Source organism: Lissotriton vulgaris, chromosome 5, assembly GCF_964263255.1.
Source record: "Lissotriton vulgaris chromosome 5, aLisVul1.2, whole genome shotgun sequence".
Taxonomy (NCBI): Eukaryota; Metazoa; Chordata; class Amphibia; order Caudata; family Salamandridae; genus Lissotriton; species Lissotriton vulgaris.
In genome coordinates, this window is record NC_141693.1 from 180,818,739 (window position 1) to 180,844,963 (window position 26,225).

Genomic DNA, 26,225 nt, shown 5'->3' on the forward strand with positions numbered 1-26,225 from the left:
TCTCCAATCAATCAATCAATCAGTGGTTAAGCGTGACTACTCACCTGTAAGGGTCTCAAGGGGGTGGGGGATGCAGGTTCCGGTCCATCAAGGAGGGGGTCCGTCGAAGAGCCAGGTTTTAAGGTTTCTTGCGAAGATGGAGAGCAATGGTCTGTCAGAGGTGGAGCAAAGGGTGTTCCAGGTTCTGGCTACGAGGAAGGAGATGAAGCGGCCTCCCGATCTTTCTCCCTTTCAGTCTCGGTAATTAGTCCCCAATCTGGTCTGACTCCCACGTTCACATTTTTCATTCCATTCCTTCTCTTCTCTTTCAATTTCTCCATCATCCCATTTCTTTCTGCGTATATCTAAGCTTCATACTCCTGTCTCCCAATCTCACACTTTAATCTAGCGTTCCTCTCTATTATCATACTTCTATTCTATTTCACATCTGTATATTGAATTCTCCTTCTTATCACCTTTTATTTCTCCTATTTTTCTTTCCCCATCTCCTATTGCCTTATTTATTTCCTTTCTGGCTCGTATCTCATATCCCCATCTTTCATTTCCTTCTGCTTTCTACTTTTTACCCTTTCCTTTTCATTCTTCCATTTCCTCTGTCTTCTCCCTATCTCCCTCTTGCACTCCTTTTTTCTTCACACTCTTCCTACCTACTATCATATATCCTTCTTCCGTGTATCTGTATTTCCATCTTTTTCATTGCTTCAGTTCTTGCTGTCTTTTTTCCTTTTCTCTACTGCACAATCTGTCCTAATTCCTATCGGAGCAGTTGGCAGGTAACGGGGGTGGTGAGTTGGGAGGGGGGTGGCGGGGAAAATACTCCCCCAAAATAAACTACTTACCTCCTAATAGCCGCCGTGACTGTCTCTCCAAGGTCGTGTCTCCTTCTCCGGCGAATCCCAGAAGCAGGAAGCACACAGACTCCCCTAAGCCTATCACAACGCTGCAATGCAGTGTTATGATTGGTCTGAGCGCCATGGTTCAGCACTCAGACGGGGAATGGGAACCTGTGCATGTTCCTCACCAGGCTGTGCATTACAGCCTGGTGGGGAACATGCAAAGTGCGCATGACTATTTTGCCGGCCCAAGATGGACGCTCTAACAGCCATGCACACTTGGGAGTGTGGAAACACCACTCCTCCCCCTGTGTCTCCAGCCCCACTCCGCCTACCCCAGCCCCGAACCTATGAAAAATAAAATGATAATAACGCTATCATTTTATTTTCCCTACTCTGAGAGCAGTGGGGCAACACTCCTCCTCCTTAGTGGAGGACCCGCTGCTGTTAAAGAATCATTATAAAGTGACCAATAGATGAAATCCGCCCTTTGTGGTGCAATTCAGCATTTAGACTAATAAGCATGAGGGTGCAACTTCAGAGTTATTGGGACCCAAGGCACTAGACATTTGAATGCTTTGGAGACATGAAATGGTTGCATGGTGGTTATGTGTACAAATTCATTCTGGTCAGCCTGGTGGGGCGCCCCTCTGAAATAGTCAGTCCGGTGACGTAGATTCTGCCATAGAAGAATTGCATCAGCCTTCTCTGACATGGCTACACAAGACCGGGACGCTCACTGGAGGGAAGATCAGGAAGACTTGTGTAAGAGCATGACTAGTCCTCGACCCATTCTCTGCACTGATTCTTACACTGGTGAGTAGAACAGACACCTCCGAAAGGCATCAGCAACTACGATCATATTTTCGTTTTCAGAACACACTCCTTTTTCTACAGATACAATAGAATATTTACTACGCAGAAAAAAAATCCCAGTTAGAGAAATAATCACAAAGCAAACATGAGAATACTCTAATAAAACCCACACTGTACACGTCTCTGATAGAGAACAGGGTCTCCAGTAACAGAGAAGAAATGAGGGAAAAAACAGAATGTACAGCACTTACCTGTCAATAAAGGAAATTAACATCCTGTGAAAGGTGAAAGACATTGCAGGATGAACAAAAGATGCCACACAACACATTTATGACAACAAGGAGATGAAGGGACAGAGACAGTTTTTTTGAAGTCTCTCTCACAGAGATGGAAAGAAAGAGTACTTGCAGAAATAACAGTACAGAATTTCTTTATTGGAGAAGTCATCCATGTAACATTTCACTTTCATTTGACTCTGTTTGCAAGAGTAAATTCTTAGAGAGTTTTGGCCAGCTCAGCTTCCAAATTTATACCTGGCGAGGAGGTATCCACAAGGCTCAACAATCGCATCCCTACTCTTCAATGTCCAACTTGCACCTCATTATGCCCTTGCTGACCTTGTGAACCCCCTGAGCCTCATATGCTACAGCAATACATACAATACCCAGATCACCCTAAAACTGGAACACAATGCTGAGGCATGACATTTGGACTAGAGGAAAGATTTCATTGCCGTGAATTGTTAGATGCTAGAGAACCCTCTCAAAATAAATGCCTCAAAAACTGAAATACTCACCTGTGGTCCTTGCCTAAACTATAACTCTATATACTTGAGGTTTATGGGCCTGGGACAGCCTCCTGTGACGTTTAGTGAAAAGAGTAATCTTAGGATTATAGTAAATTTGAAATTCATTTCAATTTCAAATAAGCAAAGTGCCTTGGGACTTAATATATACTATGAGAATACATCAACAAATCTTCACCCTACCTAGGCCAATTACTGAGGATACAAGCGTCACTGAAATTCCATTTAAACTATGAGAGTGGCTTTAAATCAACCACTGATCGGTACCCTCTAGAAACTTAATCTGCAGCCTACAACTAATTCGGAATGCAGCAGCTAGGTGAGTCCTCAATCTAAACAGACAGGACCACTCACTAAGCTCTCCGCTGGTTAACAGTGTCAAGAAGAATATCCTTCAAAGCCCCTCACGTAGCACATCGGGTGATCAATGGGATTCAGGTAACCTTCTTAAATCCAAATTCAGACTATAAACAAGCATTGAAAATGCAACCGGTCTGGCCTTTTATTAAGTTAAAGCCATTTGCTTTGCTATACAATACCATTAGCAAAGCAAATGGCTTTAATTTAATCAAAAGCTAGACCTATTGCAATTTCAATGCTTGTTCAAGCTCTTCCTCAGAGGAGTGTCAGTGGAACAGTGTTTTCTAGACCTTGCTGTGAGAGGGATTCAATCAGTTTTTGCCTCTTTCCCTTAGAGGGATGTTAAACAATGTCTCCTTAGCAGAGGTCGAAGTGGCCACAGGCACGGGGAACTGCAGTCCCAAGCTTTATTAATTTGATTGAACAGTTCCCATACTTGTTTTTATTTAAAAAACTACCATCCCTGAATGGTTGAGCTGCAACAGATGGAAAGCAGGCCAGAAGGGTCTCGCCTACTGTGAGGTGAGAGGAGGGAGACGCAGCTAAAGAAGAAACAAGGCTTCTCTCCAGGGTTCCTGATCCTGAAAGAAATGTAAGTGTGCCATTTTATTTAATCAGAAAATCAAAAAGGCTGCTTGGGAGCGAGTATATGCCTTGATTGATACAAGCTGTCCTTTTATTGGCAACCTGTAAAAAATGGTTTTCATTAGGTAAAGTCTACTTACTTTTAAAAACATATCTTTTGAAAGCACTCTAAACACTTAACCACAATATTTTTGCGACAGCCTAGTTATACAGTGTGCAAGTTTTCTTAAATTGTGAATAATACATTTTTCAAAGAAATGACTTACGTAATCAGAGGGCTCTCTAATAAGTCCGGGCCAGAACTCCGCTCCGCCAGCGGAGTGTGCAGAGATTTGCCTACTCCGCATTCCGCATAGAACGCGGAGTATAGGGCAACATTCCTACTCCACAGCGGAGCAGAGTTGGCCAGCCCCCGCCTCCACCCCGCCTATTAAAAATAGTTAATACTTTATTAAAAATGAAAAATAAACACTTACCTGTACTGCCGGCGTCTCGGGCTGCCCTCCTCCTCTTCCTCGCCGCCTCTCTGACTCCTACTTGGGTTGATCATCTTGCGAGAACTTTGCATGCGTAGTTCTGCGAGATCTGCGCATGCGCGTGCATCCGCAGTTTTTGCAAGATGATCGGCAGAAGTAGGAGAGAGACGCGAGGAAGAGGAGGATCGAAGCCCTGGGACACCGGAAGTACAGGTAAGTGTTTATTTTTTCATTTTTAATAAGTATTATTCATGTTTAATAGGCGGGTGGAGGTGGGTGATGGAGTTGAGTTTGTTCCCAACTCCGTGGACCTCCGCGTAGTCCCTCTCCACCAGCTCTGCCCGGGGTTACTCTCTATCCATGTTTTGGAACTTTTAGCACTATAAAAACCCATTAATATGTCCCCCTTGCATGAACCAGGATACAAATCAGTAACTGTTTGGTTACACCTACAGACAACTGAGGTGATCGCACTAACCAACTTTACTATGCAGAAAAAAGTTTTTCCCACAAATAAATTAAAGTTACATTGAGTTGTCATTTATATACAGTTGCATGTAAGTGACAGTCCAGCAAAATAGTTGCAGAGTATTTTGTTCTTTTTAGCCATGTCTGACCCTGGCCCCACACTGATGGTACTCATGATCACAGTTCCTATACTTTCCATAGGCACTTCCACCATTGCTCTCTGCAACCAAGAACATGCACAGTGCTCGTGTTCACTCAAGTCTGAGCTGAGCACCTTTACCAGGTGAAGCTCATTAAAGAGGGTTAGGGGGTGGGCTATAATTTTTTACGTAGACGACAAAATATTTTTTTTTGTGAGATCTCTCCTCATGCCATTCGGTCATGTTATGTTATGTTAGGGGATGTTTTGTATAGCGCTTAGCTACTCCGAGGAGTGTCCCAGCGCTTCTGACCTAAAACAGACACGGGACGGACAGAAGGGGAACAGGCACTACTGAACAAACAGCCAAGATTTTGAATCCTTCCTTCCATGTCATTTGAGGCCTGCATCCTGTCCCCCTCTCCAAAGAGCCCAAAGAAAAAAGATGGTGCCCACTGAACCATGGGCATAGGAATTACATCCTTGCCCCTCGTACCCCGGGGGCACCGTCAAGTTGCATGGTCTGTGGAGTCTGGGCGCAGGGCATGGCTTTCAGCTGTGCTGTGGCTGTCATACGCGTCCTGAGCAGATCCCTGGGTCACTACAGCCCACAGGGCACGGCCACTAGCTGTGCCCAGCAGCCCCTGGGAGGTGTTTCCTAGTTCCCCTGTCACAGGCTGCAGGGCAGAGCTTTCCACTCTCGAGTCCAAGCAGAGAACCTTCATGTGGCGGGACCTGCAGTGTTACCGAATCACAGTTTCCTGTACATTTATTTACTGCATTAACTCTGAGTTAACTTTGTACATTCAATATAAAATATAATCTTCAAGAATGATTGGCCTTCCAGGGTTTAGTACAGGGGTGCATTACTCTGTTTCCTAAGTGGCACTGATATACTCTGAGGCGTCAAAGGGAAAGACAGTTCTGAAACAGCATTTTACATACTCATACACAATGCATATTCACTTATGCCTGCATCTATTTCTGCCCATGTTAATCACATATAGCATCTGACTAATGCCCCGGCTGCAAGCGGAGTGGAATTCTCAAGTTGAATTCTGCTCGGTTAAGAGTGCACCATTGAGCCCACATCTGGGTTTAAGAAGTGCAGGAACCGACCCAATGTTATCGACAGGAAAATATGGTCAGTAAAATTGCCATGGGAAACATCTGCAATGCAGCCGGGCCCCACCCAGGGTCGGACTGGAACAAAAAATAGGCCGGGGCACCAAAAATAGGTGTCCTCCCATTATTGAATCGGCTAGCTCAAAAAGTGGCCCACATTTGCAACTAGCGCAGGTTTGAACTTGTAAGGAGATATTGTACAGGGGTTTTGCAAGGTATGCATGCATTTCTGCTTGCTACAGTCAATTTTTGTTGTAATTTGCCAACTCGGCGATGCAGCGAACGCAAGGTAAATAGTTTTATTATTTATTTACTTACTTTACTCCGTTCCGTCGTATGCCCGAGTCCACTACCCCCCACCCTGCCCCACTCCACTGCCCCCCCAGCACTCCCTCGTCGAGCCGCCACTGCACCTCACCAGTAGCGTGCAGCGATAAAACGCTGCTTTTGTGCACGGCGCAAGAATGGGTTTCCCAGAAGCAGCTGGCCATTTCGTTTTACTTTTGTATAAAAATTAATCTTCCCTCACCCTCGCCAGATCCCACACATACAAATAGGTCTGTCGATGTGTCATAGCTAGAGTCACTGCTTCCTGAAATATTGAGTCTTAATGTGAGTTTGAAATGAACATTGATATGTTGCTTCAACTTTGTGTGCACACTGTGATGTGCCTGCTTCAATTGCTGAAGGTGTCATCTATGATCGATTTATGTGTGAATTTCTGACAGGGGACTTCTAGCGAGGTATATTTCATTTGCTGAGTAAATATCAGTTTTGCAGCTTCAACAACACTCTGCGTGCAGTAATCTCCTGCTTTCTGTAGAAGAAATGTCAACTCCTACATGGCAGAACTGTCCAAGAGTTTGGGTGGGGGTTGCGTTTTAGATGTTTGATAGCAAGCAAAGCACATTGGTAATCCTGTTTTCAAAAAGTGTTGAAATCTCTTCAAAGGGCTCTAAGCCGTTGTAAGAACTATAGAAAAAGCAGTAATCTATGTTCGTCTGACATCAGCTGGTATCAATAGCTCTGCACCCCACAGACACGTCCCCCAATGCACTATTCAATGTGTTTGATTCCTACTCAGTTTGACTCCCCCATTCCTGTGTACAATAAGCTCACTACCCTACTTCCTACTTGTCGCCGCTGCCCTCTCATATCTCTGCATCACAGGGCCATGTATGTAAACCTTACGGTGAATTGGGACAAGAAGGCGCCTCTGCTTAGCTGCATATTTAGCCATCTCTTTCTTGCTGATGCGTCCAGTTCGGATGTATGACGTTACAACGCATACTTTTACCACGCATACCTTTACAACGCGGTTTTTACAACGCAATCCTTTACAACGCATAGCGCTTTGGGGTGCTGGATAGTGAATAGTTTAATTTACTATTTCAACTCCAGTCCCCGTGGACACTAGGGAAGGTGTTGGATAGTAAATTAAACTTATTCCCTATCCTAGAGCGCCCCCCAGCGCAATGCGTTGTAATGGTTTGCGTTGTAATGACTGCGTTGTAATGGTAGTGCGTGGTAAAAGTTTCGTTGTAAAGGTTGTATACCGTCCAGTTCCTATACTACAGGAATATGGGGCTTTAGGTATCCTGCTATAACGTTATCATAGCAAAAATATCAGCCAGCACAATGTGGACAAGGTAAGCCTACATAGTTAATATCTTCAAGGTACGTAAATGTGGAGTTCGGAATAATGAATCTATACTTCCTCTATTATATACGCTTACCATTTTCATATTTTGGTCTTCAGTATTTTGTCCACAATATTCTTGTGCCATGATATTTATACCCTCGATATTCAGTAGTACAATCACTTTCAAGGTATGTAGATGTGCAGTTAAGAATGTATTGTAATGATATATATATATATTTTCAAGGTATGTAAATGTGCTATTAGTAATGTACTGTGGTGATATGTAAACTTTCAAGGTATGTAGATGTGCAATTAAGAATGTATTGTAATATGTATAATTTCAAGGTATGCAAATGTGCTTTTAGTAAAGCACTGTGATGATATATAAACTTTCAAGGTATTTGGATTTGCAGTTAAGAATGTATTGTGATGATATATAAACTTTCAAGGTATGTAAATGTGCTATTATTAATGTACTGTGACGATATATTAACGTTGAAGGTATGAAGATGTGATAGAATAGCAGATCTATGCTGCACAATGTATACTTACAACAAGATGTTTTGGGTCTATTTTTGTTGTTGCTATGATGTTCTTGTAGGACAAAATGTCTTCACTTGATATACTACAAAAGCAAGCATTAGCTAACTTGGCCTGTCTCAGGGGCTATAACCTATACGATCGTTGATAGGTCACTATAGATCATAACTTTTTGGGGGATTCTTCTTGGTATTTGCATTGCTCCTAGCATTTCAGCATGAATTACTGTACAAAATAATACTAAGCGAAAGCTAATAACATTAAAGTAGGATGTCCATCCATTCATTGGTGAGGGGGGGGCAAGGAAAGGGAAAGAATGTGTCATAGATGTCTTATAACATACTGTGACAGGCATGAATAACAATGATAGCCATAGGCGATACTGGGATTCCAGTCTAAAGTGATGTTTTGGGCTCAAAGGGTGCCTCCAAGGGAATAAAGTATGGTTTGAAAGTTATTTTTTAAGGCTCAGGCGGAGTAAAGTAGTATCATATATAGAGAAGTGTAGAAACGTGCATACAAAGATAATCTTTCAGGAATGCAGCTGTAATCTGGACCTGTGTAATAAGGCAACCGTCAAGAGATATGCCAAGGTTGGCGACTTTTCAGATGGTTCCAGAGGAGCTCCATTTATACGCTGCATGGTCCACTGATAAAAGTAGCCCAGCCCTTCAGGCCCAGAACATCATTCCTTCAGACTGAATTCATTTCTTACAAATTCAGCTCTAAATCTGGGGTCACCTCCTGACCAGTGAGTCAACCAGAGACAGGATTTTAGGTCTTCATGGACAACGGATAACAAAGTACACGTCCATCATAGCAGGAGAGTGAAGAAAAGACACGCGCCTGTCTATCATCAGCTTCAAGATGTGTCTAGATCAGTGTTTCCCAGACTGTGAGTCGCTGCCCACTGGTGGTTGCCAGCCAAATTGTTGTAGGCTGGGAAAGATCAAGCACTACATAAAATTCCTTTAAATTCTGTATTTACCTTGTCACATAACTTTGCTTCAAGGGCATAGGTCAAATATTAGGCTATGTCTTCTGGCAGATTGCTGATTGGTGTTTACAAACTTCTCTCTCTTTCCAGTCAGAGAAAAAAGTGAATTATGTGAAAGGAAAGGCTGCAGGGTGCCTTTTTTTTTAATACACAATACATTGTAAATACCTGTAAAATTAATTAACTTATTCAGCAGTTCGGATAGCAAAAACTAAGCACATTAATTTTGTAGTTCTGAAGTGTGATGGAAACAAATTTTAATAGGATCAAAACAAATCAAGATATTCTACTTGGTGATGTACAAATGATACTTTTTCACTGAAACCCAATTTCCACACATTATCATTCTTGTGCAGTATCTTTTTATCAGTAAAACTGTATGTTTATGTTATGTAACTTGAATGGCCAGATCAATGGAGAATGTGCTGGTTGTAAATGACAGTGTCCTACCCCACAATGCTTTAGTTACATTAAAAAAATCTCTCACCTCATGTACATTAACCCCTTGCATGCTGATGACGGAGCGGTTCCGTCATCAGCTACGGGTGAGCTGTGCTGATGACGGAACCGTTCCGTCATGACTCCGCCCGCACAAGGCGGAGTCAGCATGGGCGGGGAATTCCCGCCGCACGTAAGGGGTTAAATATACGTGGCTCCCGAATGTTTATCGTTGTGAAAATTGGGTCATGGTTTTAAAATGTGTGGGAAGCACTGGTCTAGATAGCATATCCCCAAAGTCTAACATAAATAATGAATAACAAGGAAGAGAAAGGTTTAGTGTGATGTGACTCCTGCTGGTGTTTTACGTGTTGAGTCCGAATCTAGGTGCTACGAATATTCGAAAAAGACAGATACCTCAATGATGTCTTTTTGCTATCTGAGGGGTGTTGATGGCCTTGGTGTTGGCACTCTGATTCACTGCCTCTTGCTGCACTGTCTTCTGTGCAGTACCTCCATCTCTACAGAAGAAAAAGATGCTGGTGTCAGGAGCATTAGGTGTTAAAGCGGGGCCTTACAGCCTTGCTAGAAGCTCTGGGGTCCACTTTTCTGACTTGTCCACCTGTTGTGCCCCATGTCTGTACCTGCTTTGTGGTCCCATCCTCAACACACACACATGAAGTATGCCTCCTAAATTCCATCATATCTCCTTTTAGCATTAAATTCCACACCGCTGTTTAGCCGCCTGCCACCTCCAAGTCTTAGATTTTCTCTTGTGCTGTCGGAAGACTGATGCCTCCTTGCTGACCAGCAGTCTGATGTGTGATCTGCTGGGTTTTCGTTTGAATCTCAGTGCCACAGTAGATCAGTAGGCCATTGTATGAGCCACCCGGGAAGCCGGCAGAGCTTGATGCCTCAGGCCTCTTCTTCCAAAATGCATTGTTAAGGCTGTGATTTCCTTTTATTCTGCTCTGCCATGTCCCCTGTGTCAGAAACATCCGAATAAATGCTTGATCCGCAGACACTAGTGCACTGTGTCCTGTCCTTTCCTGGTCATACAGAGATGTCACAATTCTGCATAGAGCTCAGCAGACCATCTGTAGCCTAATGTTAGACCTTAAGGGATATCTTTGGAATACATCACCACACCTAGTCTGTCTCTCACTTACTCTGTTGTGCCTCATTCATATTTTTTCCACTTGCAGAATAATGTCGACCCAGAGGAGAATGGGGAACCCATGCAAGCTAGCGTTAACCCCTTGCCCGATATCTCACTGGTGAGTTTGTCTCCAAACATTACTTCCAAACGCCCCTTCACCATGCTGACTAAAATGGATTCACAATGGCTACTGGTATGAAGGTTTGGATTATGGGATCTGTAAAAGCATGAAGATGCACAAAGAGATTAGGACTCTGGAATGTGTGAATTCGACATCTGTATTATGTAGGTTCCGATACTGGAATGTAAAGTTAGGATTCTGTACTCTGGACGGTTCTGATTCTGACTTTAGGGCTAGGATTCTGAGTTGTGGGGTTTCTAATCCCATCAATAGGGTTAAGATTTCGATCTTTTGAGATTCTGAGCTGTAGGTTTCTGATTGGGGGGAATAGAATTTAATGTTTTTGATTGTGGACTTTGGAAGATGGGATTTTAGTTCGTGGGTTTAGGATTATGTATTTGGGGATCTAGGATCACAGATTATGGGGTGAAGCTCACGTGCTGCATGATTGGATTCTCTCTGTACCCATCAGGTTTCTGGATTGTGAGATTATGGTCCTGGTTTGTTGGGTTAGGATCCTGGGAGTGGGATGCATAGATTTTTTTATTTGTGGTATGATGTTTCTAGGGAACTTTGATTATGTTTCGGGCTATTGGGTTATATTTTTGGGCTCTTAAAGGTTTTTTCTGGGTTCTTTCTGGGTTATGGTTTAGAGTTCTGGTCCATTTCTAGGCTTACAGGGTGTTTGCTGGGGGATTCTGGGCTGTGCATTGGTGTCATATTTGTTGGCTATAATTTGATTTCTTACATCTGGGTTATGTGTTTGGGCTGTAAGCTAAGATTCTGTGCTGTGGTTGTTATGAGTCTGAGATGAAGAAATTAGGGCTAGCGTTATGTTCTTTCAGGGCTTTGGGTTATATGCAATGGCCACAGGTTATATGCAGGCTAGGATTTTGGGCTCGGTGATTTGCCTCTCAGCTGTTGGTTAGATTGAGGGGCTATGTTTTAATTTTGGGATGTGCAAGCTACCCTTATGTATTGTAATGGGTAGTGAAGTATGACCCAGACCAGTATAGGTAAGTATATAAGGATGTATGTGCAGTATAACAGACAGGCAGGATAGTGCTTCAAAGGCATTCCGTATGAAGCCCCTTAATCAGCTCGTGTCTTTCTTCTGCCCTCTCCGTTTGTCATATTCCTCCACAACTGGCTAGTGGTCACCTTCGCGGAAATAAAGAAAGAAAAGTGTAGGTCTTAGATAACTGGCTAAACATTATGCTGGGATCCCCATACTGACACCTTGGTGAAGCACAAAGTGCAAGGCTCAAAGGCCAAACTGAGCGTTTCCTGACTTGGTTATATGGCCACCATTGCGTTCCCGCCATGCAATAGCACTCACATGTACGGAACAAGTTGTTCATTTAAGTGCTCCCCACCTTCCATGATAAACCGTATCAGTTACGTGTGGGAAGCTCCCTTGTGCTCCCTGCCTCACCAGTTCTATCCCAACCAAGTACCCACTTGCCGCCACCCACCAATTAACACTGCGTTCACCCCTTTGAGTCACTTGCCTGAGGCCGCTACTCTAGATTAGAGCTGCAGCGACCTCGTCTGTATCGCCTTTCCCTGGAGTATGGTGCAAGCCGTACTCTCCTCCCAGTGGGCTCCAAAGCTCTTTCAAGACCACTGCTATTCCTTGGCTGGTGATCGCTGGAACATCCCTCGCCGTTCTCCACAACTCCTCTTCTGACAGGCAGGTCCCGCTCTCGTCCTTCAGATTGACCTTCCTCTCACCCCTATCCTGTAGCTCTCCTCCATGCTCGTAAGTCGCACTCTTTCCTCCAGTGCCGCTTCCTCCTCCACTCCTTCGCTGTGCACACCTGACTCTGTCTCAGCCCTCCTATTAATGGCGTCGGTGAACTCAAGGGGTGTATTCTGGCTGATGACTAGCACGCTAGCCTTTGATCTCGTTGTGCCCCCGGGGTCCACGCTAGAGGCAATTCCTCCCCCTTTTCTGACTTCCTGGCCACAGTACACCCCAACCAGGAATGGCTGATTGGGCCTTGAGGACATAGCAGACCGGTCTAGGAAATCAGCATTGCCTTGAAGTCTCCCAGGATGATGAGGTGTCGGGAACAAGAATAGTTGGGGGACTAAGAACAAAGTAATCAGGAGTTGGTGTCTTAATTTCAGGCCGGCCAGACCAGAGGTGCATGATCTGTGAGCAGTACAAAGGGTCGGCCCAACAAATAGTAATGCACTGCTTTCATAGCCCAATTGATTGCTAGGCACTCTTTCTCTATAGTAGTGTAATGTGTTTCCCATAGCAAGAACTTTCTACTTATACACGCAACTGGGTGAAGACGAGCAGCCTGGTCTGGTTAAGATAAGATGGCCTTGAGCCCTCTGTCAGAGGTGTCCAGCTGTAGGACAAACTGTTGATTAAAATCTGGGCAAATCAAGACAGGGTCCCCACACAAAATGTCCTTTGGCAACTCGTAGCTCTGTTGTTGGGTGGGAGACCATTCAATAATCCAATTTGGTCGGTTCTTTAACAACAAGTCAGTTACGGGGGATAGCCATTGCGGAAGAACTGGGCATAAACCAATGGTAGTACCCTACTAGTCCAAGAAATGACCTGATGCCTTTCTTATACACAGGTGGGGGTAGGTCTTTGATTGCCTTCACCCTGTCCACCTGGGGGATAATCTTTTCTTCCTGAACATGGTACCTTAAGTACTGGATGGAAATGGTAGCCAGGGTACACTTCTCTGGGTTTGCTGTGGGGCCGGCTTTCCATAGGGTCATGTGAACTGCTTCAAGATGAAAGACATGCTGTTTCCAGGAAAGAATGTAGTTGACTATGTCATCCAAATAGGCCGTCGCATAATGGTGTTGGGCACGCAATAGTATGTCCCTTAGTTGTTGAGAGATAGCTGATGCCCCGTACAGGCCAAAATGTAAACCCCTGTAATGGTATAGAGCAGATGGTGTGTAAAAGGCTGTTTTATCTCCAGTATTAGGGGATCAATGGGATTTGCCAAAACCCTTTTGTGAGGTCGAGAGTGGTGAGATAGGCGGCCATACCCAGATTATCTGCCAGTTCATCTACCCTGGGCATTGGGTACATATCGAATTTCGATTTGCTATTTCGTTGGCGGATACAAAATCTAGTAGTTCCATTAGGTTTTGGGACAAGAACCACTAGTGAGCACCAGGAACTGTTGGATGGCTCGTTAATCCCTTCTTTCAGCATATTGGTCACCTTGGCTTCCACCGCCCCCATCTGGCTTCGGAAATCATCTCAACTGGACCACCCACTTGTATTCAGTGATGATGTTGTGCTGTACCATTGTGGTCCAGCCTGGCTTTAATGAAAACACATCCCTGTATCTGCCCACGAGGGCCTGGAGGTGTGCCCTCTATGAAGTAGCTAGGCTGGGACCTAACTGTACCATCTCCTCCTGCAGGGACGTTTCCTTTAGACTAAAGGAAATTTCCGGCGGATGTGTGTCTGTCACAAGCAGAGCTGGTTGGACAGCCCTATCCGGAACATTGTCTCCCTCCCATTTCTTAAGGGAGTTGATGTGGTATATCTGCCCTTTTGCTGGACATTGGGGTACCGCCACTCTATAGGTCACAGGAGTTACCTGGGAGATCACTACATATGGTCCCTGCCACTTTGCCAATAACTTATTATCTGAAGAAGGTAACAACACCAGCACTTTCTCCCCCACCTATAGTTTACTGACCTTGCTATTGTGATCATACCCTGTTTTTAGTTTCTCCTGGTCTTCCACCACGTTTTGTCTGACATATTCCCACAATGTTTGAACCTTATCTTTCAGTTTGGACGTATATTCCAGTACCCCCAATCCCTTGTCTTTTTCCCACCTCTCTGTTGCCATGTCTAACAGGGTTCTGGGCAGTCTACCAAAGACTAGTTCAAAGGGGCTTTTCCCCATTTAAAGGTTAGGGCATGTGTGCTTATAGCAAATAGTACCAGAGGTAGCGTCCTCTCTCAATCTCTCCCTGTGTTGGATACCAGTTTCTTTAAGATGTTTTTAGTAGTGTAATTGTATCACTCTGTCAGCCAGTCCGTCTGTGGGTAGTACACAGATGTCCACATCTGCTTAATCACTAGCATTGTGCAGACCTGTGTCATTAGCTTGGACATGAACAGGGTCCTAGGTCAGTGAGAAGCTCTTACGGACAACCCACCTTTGTGAAGAGTTCAATCATAGCCTGGGCCACTGAGGCTGTTGTAACGCTAGATAAGGATATAGCTTCAGGATACCTTGTAGTGTAGTTCATCAAATTGAGTACATATTAATTTCCTTGGACTGAAGCTACTTATAGACCGACTATGTCCATGCCAACCCTCGAAAAGGGAATGTCAATGATGTGCAAGGGTCTATACTGGGATTTTGCCATATGGGGAGGATTTACCACTTGACTTCTTGACACTTGGACTCCAATCAGCACCGAAGACACCGTCCGCACGATGAACTCCGTCCACTCCGGATCTCCGACCGACCCCTGCCCTCACCACGTCTTCAACAAGGCCGACGTTGTCATCGCACCCCACCTGCGAGACATCATCAACACCTCCTTCGAAACCGCCACCTTCCCTGAGAGCTGGAAGCACGCCGAACTCAGCGCTCTACTCAAGAAACCCACAGCGGACCCCACCGAACTCAAGAATTACCGCCCCATCTCGCTCCTCCCGTTTCCAGCCAAAGTCATCGAGAAGACCGTCAACAAGCAGCTGGCCGCCTTCCTTGAGACGAATGGATCCCTCGACCCCTCACAGTCTGGCTTCCGAGCCAACCACAGCACCGAGACCGCCCTCATCGCCGCCACCGATGACATCCGAGCCCTGATGGACAACGGAGAAACAGCGGCCCTCATCCTCCTAGACCTCTCCGCGGCATTCGACACTGTCTGCCACCGCACCCTAGTACAGCGCCTCAGCAACGTCGGAATCCAGGAGAAGGCTCTGGAATGGATCATCTCCTTCCTCGACGGAAGAACACAGAGAGTCCGCCTACCACCGTACAAGTCAGAGGCCACCGAAGTCATCTGCGGCGTCCCTCAAGGATCCTCGCTGAGCCCCACCCTCTTCAACGTCTACATGAGCCCCCTCGCGGCCATCGCACGCCAACACAACCTCAACATAATCTCCTAAGCCGACGACACCCAGCTGATCCTCTCCCTGACCAACGACCCCGCCGCCGCCAGAGCCAATCTGCACGGAGGGATGAAAGAGGTAGCCGAGTGGATGACGACCAGCCGCCTGAAACTGAACTCAGACAAGACGGAGGTCCTCATCCTGGGCTCTTCGCCCTCCACCTGGGACGACTCCTGGTGGCCTCCCGCCCTGGGCACTGCACCCAAACCAACAGACCACGCACGCAACCTGGGCTTCATCCTGGACTCCTCCCTCTCCATGACCAGGCAAGTCAACGCCGTCTCCTCGGCGTGCTTCAACATCCTACGCATGCTACGGAAGATCTTCTGGTGGATCCCCACCAAGACCAGGAAGACCGTCACCCAGGCTCTCGTCACCAGTCGACTGGACTACGGCAACGCCCTCTATGCCGGTACCACCGCCAAGCTCCAGAAGAGACTCCAGCGGATCCAGAACGCCTCAGCCAGACTCATCCTCGACATCCCACGAACCAGCCACATCTCCGAACATCTGAGAGACCTGCATTGGCTCCCCGTCAACAAAATAATCACCTTCCGCCTCCTCACCCACGCACACAAAGCCCTACACGACCAAGGCCCGAGCTACCTCAACAACCGAATCAACTTCTACGCTCCCAAACGCCACCTCCGATCAGCCAACCACGCCCTCGCCGCCGTCCCCCGCATCCGAAGAGCGACAACAGGAGGAAGGTCCTTCTCCTACCTGGCCGCCAAGACCTGGAACTCCCTCCCGACCGACCTGCGCCTGACCCAAGACCACCTCTCCTTCAGGAAGAAGTTGAAGACCTGGCTGTTCGAGCAGTAACGGCACCCCCCTCCCCCCAGCGCCTTGAGACCCTACGGGTAAGTAGTGCGCTCTATAAATGTCTTTGATTGATTGATTGATTGATTGATTGATTGACATCTGTCAAGGGCAGCACAGAACTGGTGAATATCTGTGGGCCAATAAAACCTTCTCTGGAGATATTCGTCCTTTTTTTCCCTCCAGTAGTGTCCACTCCCAGCCTGACTATGGGCCAAAGGTAGGACCTGTTTCCTGAAGCGAAGAGGAATGATCAATTGCGTCACAACCTCATCGGCTTTCCACACTTTTTTAAGTAATAGGCCTTTGTTACACAAAATTGTGGTCTTACCAGGCTTCTGCCTGTGCTAGGTTGGTGTTGTCCCTCGGGGCTGTACGAAAGCTATGCTGTTCTACCCCTGCATCAGCTGTATTTGATGAAACATGAGGAGCGTTCGTTTCTCAAGCCAACACATATAGCCTATTCTAGTTATGTTTTTCCCTGCGAGTTGGCTTTTCTTTACACTTACCCCCATCTAGGGATTCAGTTCGAAAGAGAACCTCACTCAACTACTACATACCTTTGACCGGTCTACCCGTGGATGAGAACAGGAGGGGAAAATCCTCATAATGAATTCCCGGAATCATTTCTTCAACCAACTGAGGTATCACACCCAATGTCACAGTCTCTGGGTGTCCTCTCCAGGTTATGGATCTTCTGGTATCTGGAAGGGCTACCACCGGCCCACAGAACCCCTCCCCTGGAATACCCTGCCTCCATTGGCTCTGCCTGTTGTGTTTTAAGTGGCAATTGCATGCTATGTGGCACCACTTTGTGCATTGAAAACACTGTGGTCCCTGTCTGGACTCCCTCCCTAGAGGATGGGGTACAAAACAGTTTCCTGAAGGGGGGTCTTTTGAACGACTTTTAGTGAGGGATTTCTCCAGTTGTGGTTTATGGTGGGTGCTATCCAGGGTTGTCTAACCCAAAAATCGGGTGACCTGCAGAAAGTACAAGCCAGATCTAAGATTATTTGGACAGTTATGTTGGGATGTTGTCTTATCAAGGCTCGGTGGGACCTGGAAGTGCTTCCAGAAACTGTTCCATGAGTATTCTGTCGAATACTTCTTCCATTGAGGCACTGGAGGGCTTCAGCCAGTGATTACACAGATCCTGAATTCTATAGAACAGTGCTCTGGGGTTGTCTTGCAAGTTCCATCTTTCCTTTCTGAACTTTACCCTATAATACTCGCAGTTGAATCATAATCGTTCCAATATAATCCTCTTGAAATCCTGGGAGGAGTGATACCTGCTGGATTGGCAGCCTGGTAGACTGTTTTCAGTTCACCTGACAAAAGGGGGGAAACATACTGACCCCATTGTTCTGGTTGGTCACACGGCCGAGGTAGCGTCCTTCTCAAAATTGGTGAAAAAAGTCTGAGTCCTCTCTTACTTTTGGAGCACTGATCTAGGAACGTTTGGGTGTATCTTGGTAGTAGCAGTGGAATCGATCAGCCTCTAAATAGCTGTATCCTGATCCTGTTGTTTGTTTGTTATGACTGAGGACTGGGAAGTTATGGCTGTTTGTAATTTTTCTCTGTCCGTGTGGGTTGCCTTGGTTTGCTGCTATACAAAAGGTTGTAGGTGGCACGGCCCCTCGGCCAGCTGATCGATCATGTCATCCATGGTCACTGGTTGTGCCATCTCCACCTTCCAATTGAGGAATAGAATGCTATCCCACTTCTGACACCACTGTAACCGGAAGTGAAGTATGACCCAGACAAGTATAGGTAAGTATATAAAGATTTATTTACAGTATGAGAGACAGGCAGGATAGTGCTTCCACGACATTCCGTATGAAGTACCTTAACCGGCTCGCGTTTTCCTTTGGCCCTCTTCATTTGGGCTGTTCCTCTACAGCCGGCTAGTTGTCACTGTCTAGGAAATACCGAAAGAAAAGAGGAGGTCTTAGATAACTGGCTAAAGGTTATGCTGGGATCCTGACGCCAACACCTTGGTGAACCACAATGTATGAGGCTCAACAGGCAATAATTAGGGTTGTGGTCAAGTTCACTGTTGTTTAGTAGTCGGAACAAACTGAGCCCTTCCTGACCTGGTTATATGGCCACCGTTGCCGTTTTCACCATGCTATAGCGCTCATGCCTTCTTACCACCGTGTGCACAGAACAAGTTGTTCATCTGAGTGTTCCCCACCTTTCATGATAAACCATACCCGCTACACTTGGGAAGCTCCTTGGTGCTTCCCGCCTCACTCATTATACCCCAACCAAGTACCCACGTGCCACCACCCACCAAACACTACATGCACCCCTTTGAGTCATTTGCTTTAGGCCACGACTCTGGATTAGAGCCACAGCAACCTTGTCTATATCCCCTTTCCCCTGGGTGTGGTGCATGCCGTCCTCTCATCCCAGTGGGCTCTTAAGCTCCTTCGGGACTGCTGCCCTTCCTTGGCTGGTGATTGGTGGAACACCCCACACCATTATCAGCACCTCCTCCGATGGGCAGGTCCTGCTGTCATCCTTCGAATCAACCTTCCTCCCGCCGGTATTCCATCGCTCTCCTCCATCCTCCGCGATCATAAATCACTGTCCTTCCTCCAGTGTGGCTTCATTTTCTACTCTGTTGCTGCCCACACCTGACTCAATCTCAGCCCTCCTATTAACGTCCTCAGTGAACTCAAGGGGCATGTTCTGGCTGATGACTAGAATGCTAGCTAGTCATGTCTTTGTGCCCCGGGGTCCACGCTAGAAGTGATTCCCGCTACTTCTCCAGACTCCTGGCCATATGTTTTATATGGGTGCTGATAATGGAATGTAAAGTTTGGATTCTGTGCTCTGAACAGTTCTGTATTGCTCAGATTCTGAGCTGTGGGACTTCGAATGCAAAAAGACCAATTAATGGACAGAATGCAGAACAATCTCATCCATTCACCCCAGTACAGCGAGCTGGGTCTAAATCCATCGTTTTTTGCTCCCCATGCCATTCCAGTTTGAACCCAGCCATATGCAGGTCAGTCTTGGCCCTGCTCCCTATAGGAACAGTCCAGCCCGAACTGCCAGGCCAGGTCCTCCCTGGGCTGGAAACAAGCATCCTAGGACCGGTTTTGGGGTTTCACCCCTCATCAGCCAAGATAGCTTGACTCCAGTGGCATGGACAGCACAGGACCCGCATCTGGCCATACTCGTCCCACTCGGAGTGACAAATGCAAAAAGAACAATTGATGGACAGAATGCAGAACAATGTCATATATTCACCCCAGTACAGAGATCTGGGCCTAAATCCATCGTTTTTTTGCTCACCGTGCCATTCCAGTTTGAGCCCACCCATATGCAAATCAGTCTTCACCTTGCTCCCTATGGGAACAGTCCAGCTCAAACTGCCAGACCAGGTAATCCCTGGACTGGAAACAAACATCTTAGGACCGGTTTTAGGGTTTCACCCCTCATTAGCCAGGATAGCTTTACTCCAGTGGCATGGAGAGCACGGGACCCGCACCTGAGCATACCCTTCCCAATCGGGGTTACAAATGCAAAAAGAACGATTGATAGACAGAATGCAGAACAATGTCATGAAGTCACCCCAGTACTGGGGTAAGTGAGCTAAAGATGGATTCAACCCAGGTCTGTGTCTGACGGTGAGTGTCCGAAAAGTTTCAGTGCTCCGTCCATCATCTCCTTGTGTTTGCTTGGTTTGCCTTAAGTTGGCAGGGTATGCCAGACGTGGGTCGCTTGCTCACTTTGCCACTAGATTCAAGCTAGCCTGGCTGAGGAGGGGCGTTACCCCGAAACCGGTCCCAGGATGCTTGTTTCTGGTCCAGGCAGGACCTGGCTTGGCAGTTCGGGCTGGACTATTCCTATGAGGCACAGGGTCAAGACTGATTTGCATATGGCTGGGGTGGCGAAGTGAGCTAAAGAACGATGATGGATTCAACCCAGATCTGTGACTAGGGATGAGTGGCTGAAAAGTTTCCACGCTCCATCCATCATTTCTTTGTGTTTGCTTTGTTTGCCCTAAGTTGGCAGGGTTTGCCCAGACGTAGGTCCTTTGCTCACTTTGCCACTGCATTCAAGCTAGCCTGGCTTATGAGAGGTGTTACCCCGAAACCGGTCCCAGGATGCTTGTTTCTGGTCCAGGGAAGACCTGGCTTGGCAGTTCGGGCTAGACTGTTCCCATGAGGACCAGGGTCAAGACTGATTTGCATATGGCTGGGTCTGAACTGGGGTGGCGAAGTGAGCTAAAGAACGATGATGAATTCAACCCAGATCTGTGACTAGGGGTGAGTGGCTGAAAAATGTCAGCGCTTCGTCCATCATCTGCTTGTGTTTGCTTTGTGGGGCTTTTAATGCCTCAGTAGAGTCAGGATTCTGATCTCTGGAGATTCTGAGCTTTAGGGTTCTGATTCTCAGTAGTAAAGGTAGGATTCTGGTTTATGGAAATGCTGATTCTGAGCTATGGGGGTTCAGATTCTGAGCATCAGGGTTAGGATTACAGGTCAGTCCGAGTTAGAATTATGGACAGACTAAATCTAATTTTAATCTGGGAAGAGAAGGTTGAGATTGTTGTTTTAAAGGTACAGACTTCGGATTGTGGAGAATAAAATTTAATATTTTTATTCAAGGCCTTGGAAGATGGATTTCTAATTCGTGGGAGTTAGGAATCCTAATTCTGGGGGTTAGAAATATCTATTTGGGGAGCTAGGATCATGGTGTACGGGGTGAAATTCATGTGCTGTAAGATTGGATTGTCTCTGTGTGCATTAGGTTTCTGTATTGTGATATTATAGTCCTGGGTTGGTGGGTTAGGATCCTTGGCTGGGAGGCATAGATTTTTTCTTTGTGGGATGATGTTTCTGGGGATGTGGGGTTATGTTTCAGGCTGTTGGTTTTATATTTGTGCTGTTAAAAGTATTTTTCTGAATTAAGGTTTCTGGGCCGTTGGTTAGGATTACAAGGTGTTTGCCGGGGGATTCTGGACTGTGCAGTGGTGTCATATGTGTTGGCTGTAAATTGTTTCTTCTGATGTGTGTGTCTGGGCTGTGAGCTAAGATTCTGTGGTATGGGTATAATTGTGGGCTGTACAAATTATGTCTTGTAGTGTGTTATTTCAGGGCTCTGGGTTATATGTAGTGGCCATGGGTGATATGCAGGAGAGGATTTTGGGTAGCATGTTATGGCTCTTGACTGTTGGTTAGATTGAGCATTTTGGAATGTGAAAGTTAGAATTCTGGGCTAAGAGGGTTAACTCATGTAGCTTGGATTCTGGATTGTGATTGTTACCATTCAGGACAGCTATGGGTTAGTTATCTATTTTGTGGTCTGGGGTCTGAATTGTCATGATGAATTACCTTTGCGTTATTTCGGTGATAGGTTAGAATGTTGGGTTATGCTCATTGTGTTATGTTGAAGAGTTGGTTACCCGCTCAGTGGTTGAACTGGTAATGGGTTTGACTTTGGTTGAAGAATCTAACAATTTCCTGTGTGTTCTTGTGTCCCGGCAGGATGATGTCTCAAACTTCCATGAAAGCCCTCCCAGTTTCCGGCCACCACCTCCTCCACCCATGGACCCTGATCCATCCTCCAGCGCCCGCCAGAGGGAGATGGCCATGGATAAGGCCAAGCGTCCCTCTTCCGAGTCCTCCCAATCTGGCCTCTTCTTCACAGCTCCTCGCAACCCCACCCCACCCACCAGCCCCCTGGAGCGAGAAACCGGAAGCAAGGGGTTCTCCTCAATGGGGACATCTACCGAAGAGTCACCCACTGCCATCTACGCCACCATCTCCCCAACCAACCACAGCTCTAGAAGGCAGATGGCTGCCAAACTTGCTTTAATCACCCACGTGCCCATCGGGCCATTCCCCAGGGTTCAGTCTCCCACCCGGCAGAAGGCTGAATCCCCTGAAGCCCCCTCGGCGGTGAATGGCCTCCCTAGCTCCCCACCGCCGGCTTCACCTCCTCTGCCGCCTCACCCATCCCACCCTGCGCCCCCGCCGCCACCGTCCGACAAGGGCAGCCCGCAGTCCGTCAACAACCAGCACTACGTCATGGTGGAGGTGCACCGGCCGGACAGCGAGCCTGACGTGAACGAAGTGAGGTCACTGCCGCAGTCTCGAGGTGAGTGTGAGTCACGTGCCTGCCGCGCACGTGCTGATGCATGACCATCACCTGCCGCTCCCGCGAGCCTGCAGCCTATGGAACGAGCTCCCCTGGGGGGCGCCCTGTGTGCAACAGATCTTTCTCTGGGGGGAGGGGGGCGCCCTGTGTGCAACAGATCTTTCTCTGTCAGTCTCCGTTATGTGCTTCAGCATGTGTTTGTCTGTCAGCAGTTCTCTCGTTGCGCACCAGCCACAGTCTACCTACACAGCTACTTTCTGTTTTAGTCTGTGCATCAGGTCTTTTTATCTGTTCATTTATCTCTGCCTTCCCTCGTTGTTTTCCATGCAAATATGTACGAGTTCTTTCTGCGCTAATGCGTTTTTTGTCTTTTTCTATAGTTTTTTTTCCTATTGAACTAGACTAGTTGGTCCCAATTTGTAGTGACCTTCTGCCACCGTGTGGCGAGAATAGGAATTGAACATATGCAATTATTCCAAGGACATAGTACTGCTTGAATTGCTCCCCAGTCGTGTATGCTTACTGTCTCTTTTTCGGTCTCGCCTTCAGACAGCTTTTAGCTTGCGGTTGCTGAAGATCTATTGTGAAGTATGCACCAAGACCGGTCTCTGAGGCAAGCCTTTTACAATTAGAACGTATGCATATTACTGTAGTTTTCTACTTTGCACATACTCCTCTATTTTATTACTTATGAGGTAGTTTGCAACACGTTTTTCTGCCTCTCATAAAAAACCTTTTTTCACAATTTGTTCACCTCATTTGTGCTTTATATGGTTTTCTGTTTATTTTGAAAAACCTTTTGGGATCGAATATACTTGGTGAATAAGATCTCAGTTAACATGTGCTTGTTGTAGACTGTCTTTTGAAAAAAGTTTTTTTATGAGAGGCAGAAAAACGTGTTGCAAACTACCATAAGTAATAAAATATAGGAGTATGTGCAAAGTAGAAAACTACAGTAATATGCACACGTTCTAATTGTAAAAGGCTTGCCTCAGAGACCGGGTCTGGGTGCATACATGATTTTTGAGTGGAGGGCGACCCGCGGTTTCTTTTCCCTCTGTGCTCCTTATTGAATATATGAAGATCTATTGTGGCCAGAACCATTATTTACGGCAGGTTTTGGATCAGCCCACTGTTTATTATTGGTTGGTTTCCTTCTCTTTCTCTCTTTCTCATTTACTTGCTTCTTATTCATTGGTTGTTCTTCCTCTTCTTGTGTTTGTTCCTTCCCTGGAGCTTAGCTTTTTTTTATCATCCTTTTGGTGGGATGACTAATATTCTTCAACTGCTTACATTCAGAAAACAATTTTTTTTCTTTTTATTTCAGTGCACCATGGGAGTGCATGTTGTTTCTCTCCTCTCCTCCTTCAAATACTCATCTGTGTTTTCCATGTTGCACTTCACTGCCCCTCATCCTGCTCATTGCTTCTCCCACCCCTCCATGTCAGGCTTTTTTTAGGTCCCCTTTTTTCGAACTTTATATTTAAATTTTGCCTGCAAGATCCTCTGTTGCTCCTGCATATCTTGTTGCTCCCCACCCATCCTGCTGTGGCCTTGACCGCCCCTCACCCCCCACCCCCAATTGATTATCCTCATTGTTGCTGTCTTTTTTTGCTCAGTAGATCTGATTTGCTGCTCGGGTCACTCTTATTTGGGCCCCATTTTAGTCCGGATAGCTATCCCTTTAAATATGGGCCTTAATCAAGAACCCAACGGAAATAGATTGAAATTAGCAGGATGTAATTCCTACACTATAATATACCCCTCTAACCTATCCAGTAATGCAGCCAGAAACTTCAAATATATATTACTTAGAAAAACCCCAGAAATGCTGATCTCGGATCCATCTTCAACATAAAAAAATGTATTATTTTTAATTACCTGATTTATTTCATGAGAAAAATTGCAAAATTGCACACTGCCATGACCAAGATGTTCAACACATAAAAAATAAGAAATATTCTCAATGGTACTCTGCTTTTGGTCGTTCCCTTACAAAGATTAGGAGCTCAACTAAATATAACTACCTATAACAATGGAATTGTACTTATACAAGCATCCAACCTGATTAGAAGAAATTCAGCAGCTATCTTACCACCCTAAAAAATCTCCTATCTAACATCTCCTATCTCACAAGATTCCAACAATCCATTGACGCACAGATCAGCAGTCTCTCAACTAGGACAGCCCTCTCGATCCCAGAAGATTCTCAGCAGCCAAACCCTACCTCAATGAACACGGACTTCCAAGATTATAGTTCATCGTACACAAGAGGCACATTGATTATCTGTGCCAATATCTACACAACATCAATTCTTGACAATAGTCAATCAAATGATCATTCCCATATGGACAACGATAATCAATGCTTCTCTGCCTCACGGTTCTTTGCCAGACTACCTAAAACAGGAGAAATCCTCCTGATCATTACATTTTTTTTTTTACAAATAACCTTTCCTACCCAAATAATCTTCATCTGCTGACCAATATGCCCCTATTAGCCAAATTGCTCCAAAAAATGTAAACTTGTAAACTTGTAAACTTGCCGATTTATAGAGCGCGAATTGTTGAAATGAACCAACACATTGCTAAATGTAATCTACTAGACAATTGCCAATCTGGGTTTAGACCAGATCACAGAACTTAATAGCAATACTACATATAGTGGATGATGCCCTACTGACACTGGGTCGTAATGAAACATGCCTAGTAGTTCTACTTGATCTGTCATCTGCTTTTGACATGGTAAACCATGAAAAATTGCTGTCCTGTCTTGAAAACAGGATGGGGTTATTGCGAATTGTGCTAGAATGGTTTAAATCCTTCTTGCAGAACAGAACGCAAAGATTTATTGTTAATCAGGATCTATCATCAATGTCCCCTAATTTGATATAAGTTTTGCAAGGCTCAAAACTACTTCCATCTCTATTTAACCTATATGTCGAACCACTAACTGAATTTCTACAGCACGCTAATGTCTCCTTTCACATGTATGCAGATGACACCCAGATCTATGTTAAGATTTCTTCGCTGGAGGAGATCAAGAGAGTGATGCATTAAAGGTGACCTCACAATTGTTAACTAGCAACCATCTTAAACTAAACACAGAAAAAACAGAACTCCTATTAATATTTCCCCTCAACCCCCAAAAAGCTCCCCTGATGTTAAGGAATTGACCAAACTGTTCCCTGCTCTAAATTGTATCCCGGTCCAAATCTCTTGGAATTATGCTTGATTAGATTCTATACATGCAAACCCACATCAACTCTATGGCAAAGAGTGCCTGCTTTCACCTGAGCTACCTTAGAAAATTGAAACCATTCATCACAAACAAACCTTAAGTTGGCAATCCAATACTTAGTCATCTCAAGGATCGAATATGGCTGTATGACACTAACAGGATTGCCAGTTGCCGCCGGCATGACTAGCAGTTGGGGAGGGGGGGGGGGTAGGAGGGCGTACAGGTGCAAGGGGTCACGCAGTAAGGGGGTCGCATGGGGCGGGAAGGTTTCATTTTTTAAAAACGTACCTTCGCCGGGCCTGTCCCGCGTCGTCGGCCCAGCTTCATCCTCTGAAACAGAAAGCAGGCTGCTTCCGTGCCCTCCCCTAAGTCAATCACAATGCTGCCATGGCAGCGTTGTCATTGACTGGGAC

General features: G+C 45.9%; 1 protein-coding gene across 1 annotated transcript in view; it reads left to right on the forward strand.

Moving 5' to 3' along the window:
- Positions 1 to 26,225, forward strand: part of WHRN (whirlin) — a 963,606-nt gene that overhangs the window by 853,300 nt on the left and 84,081 nt on the right. Inside the window, exons 9-10 of the mRNA XM_086919999.1 lie at positions 10,430 to 10,501; positions 21,959 to 22,571. Of these exons, the coding sequence (XP_086776125.1) occupies positions 10,430 to 10,501; positions 21,959 to 22,571 (685 nt within the window). The remainder of the gene's footprint in view (positions 1 to 10,429; positions 10,502 to 21,958; positions 22,572 to 26,225) is intronic.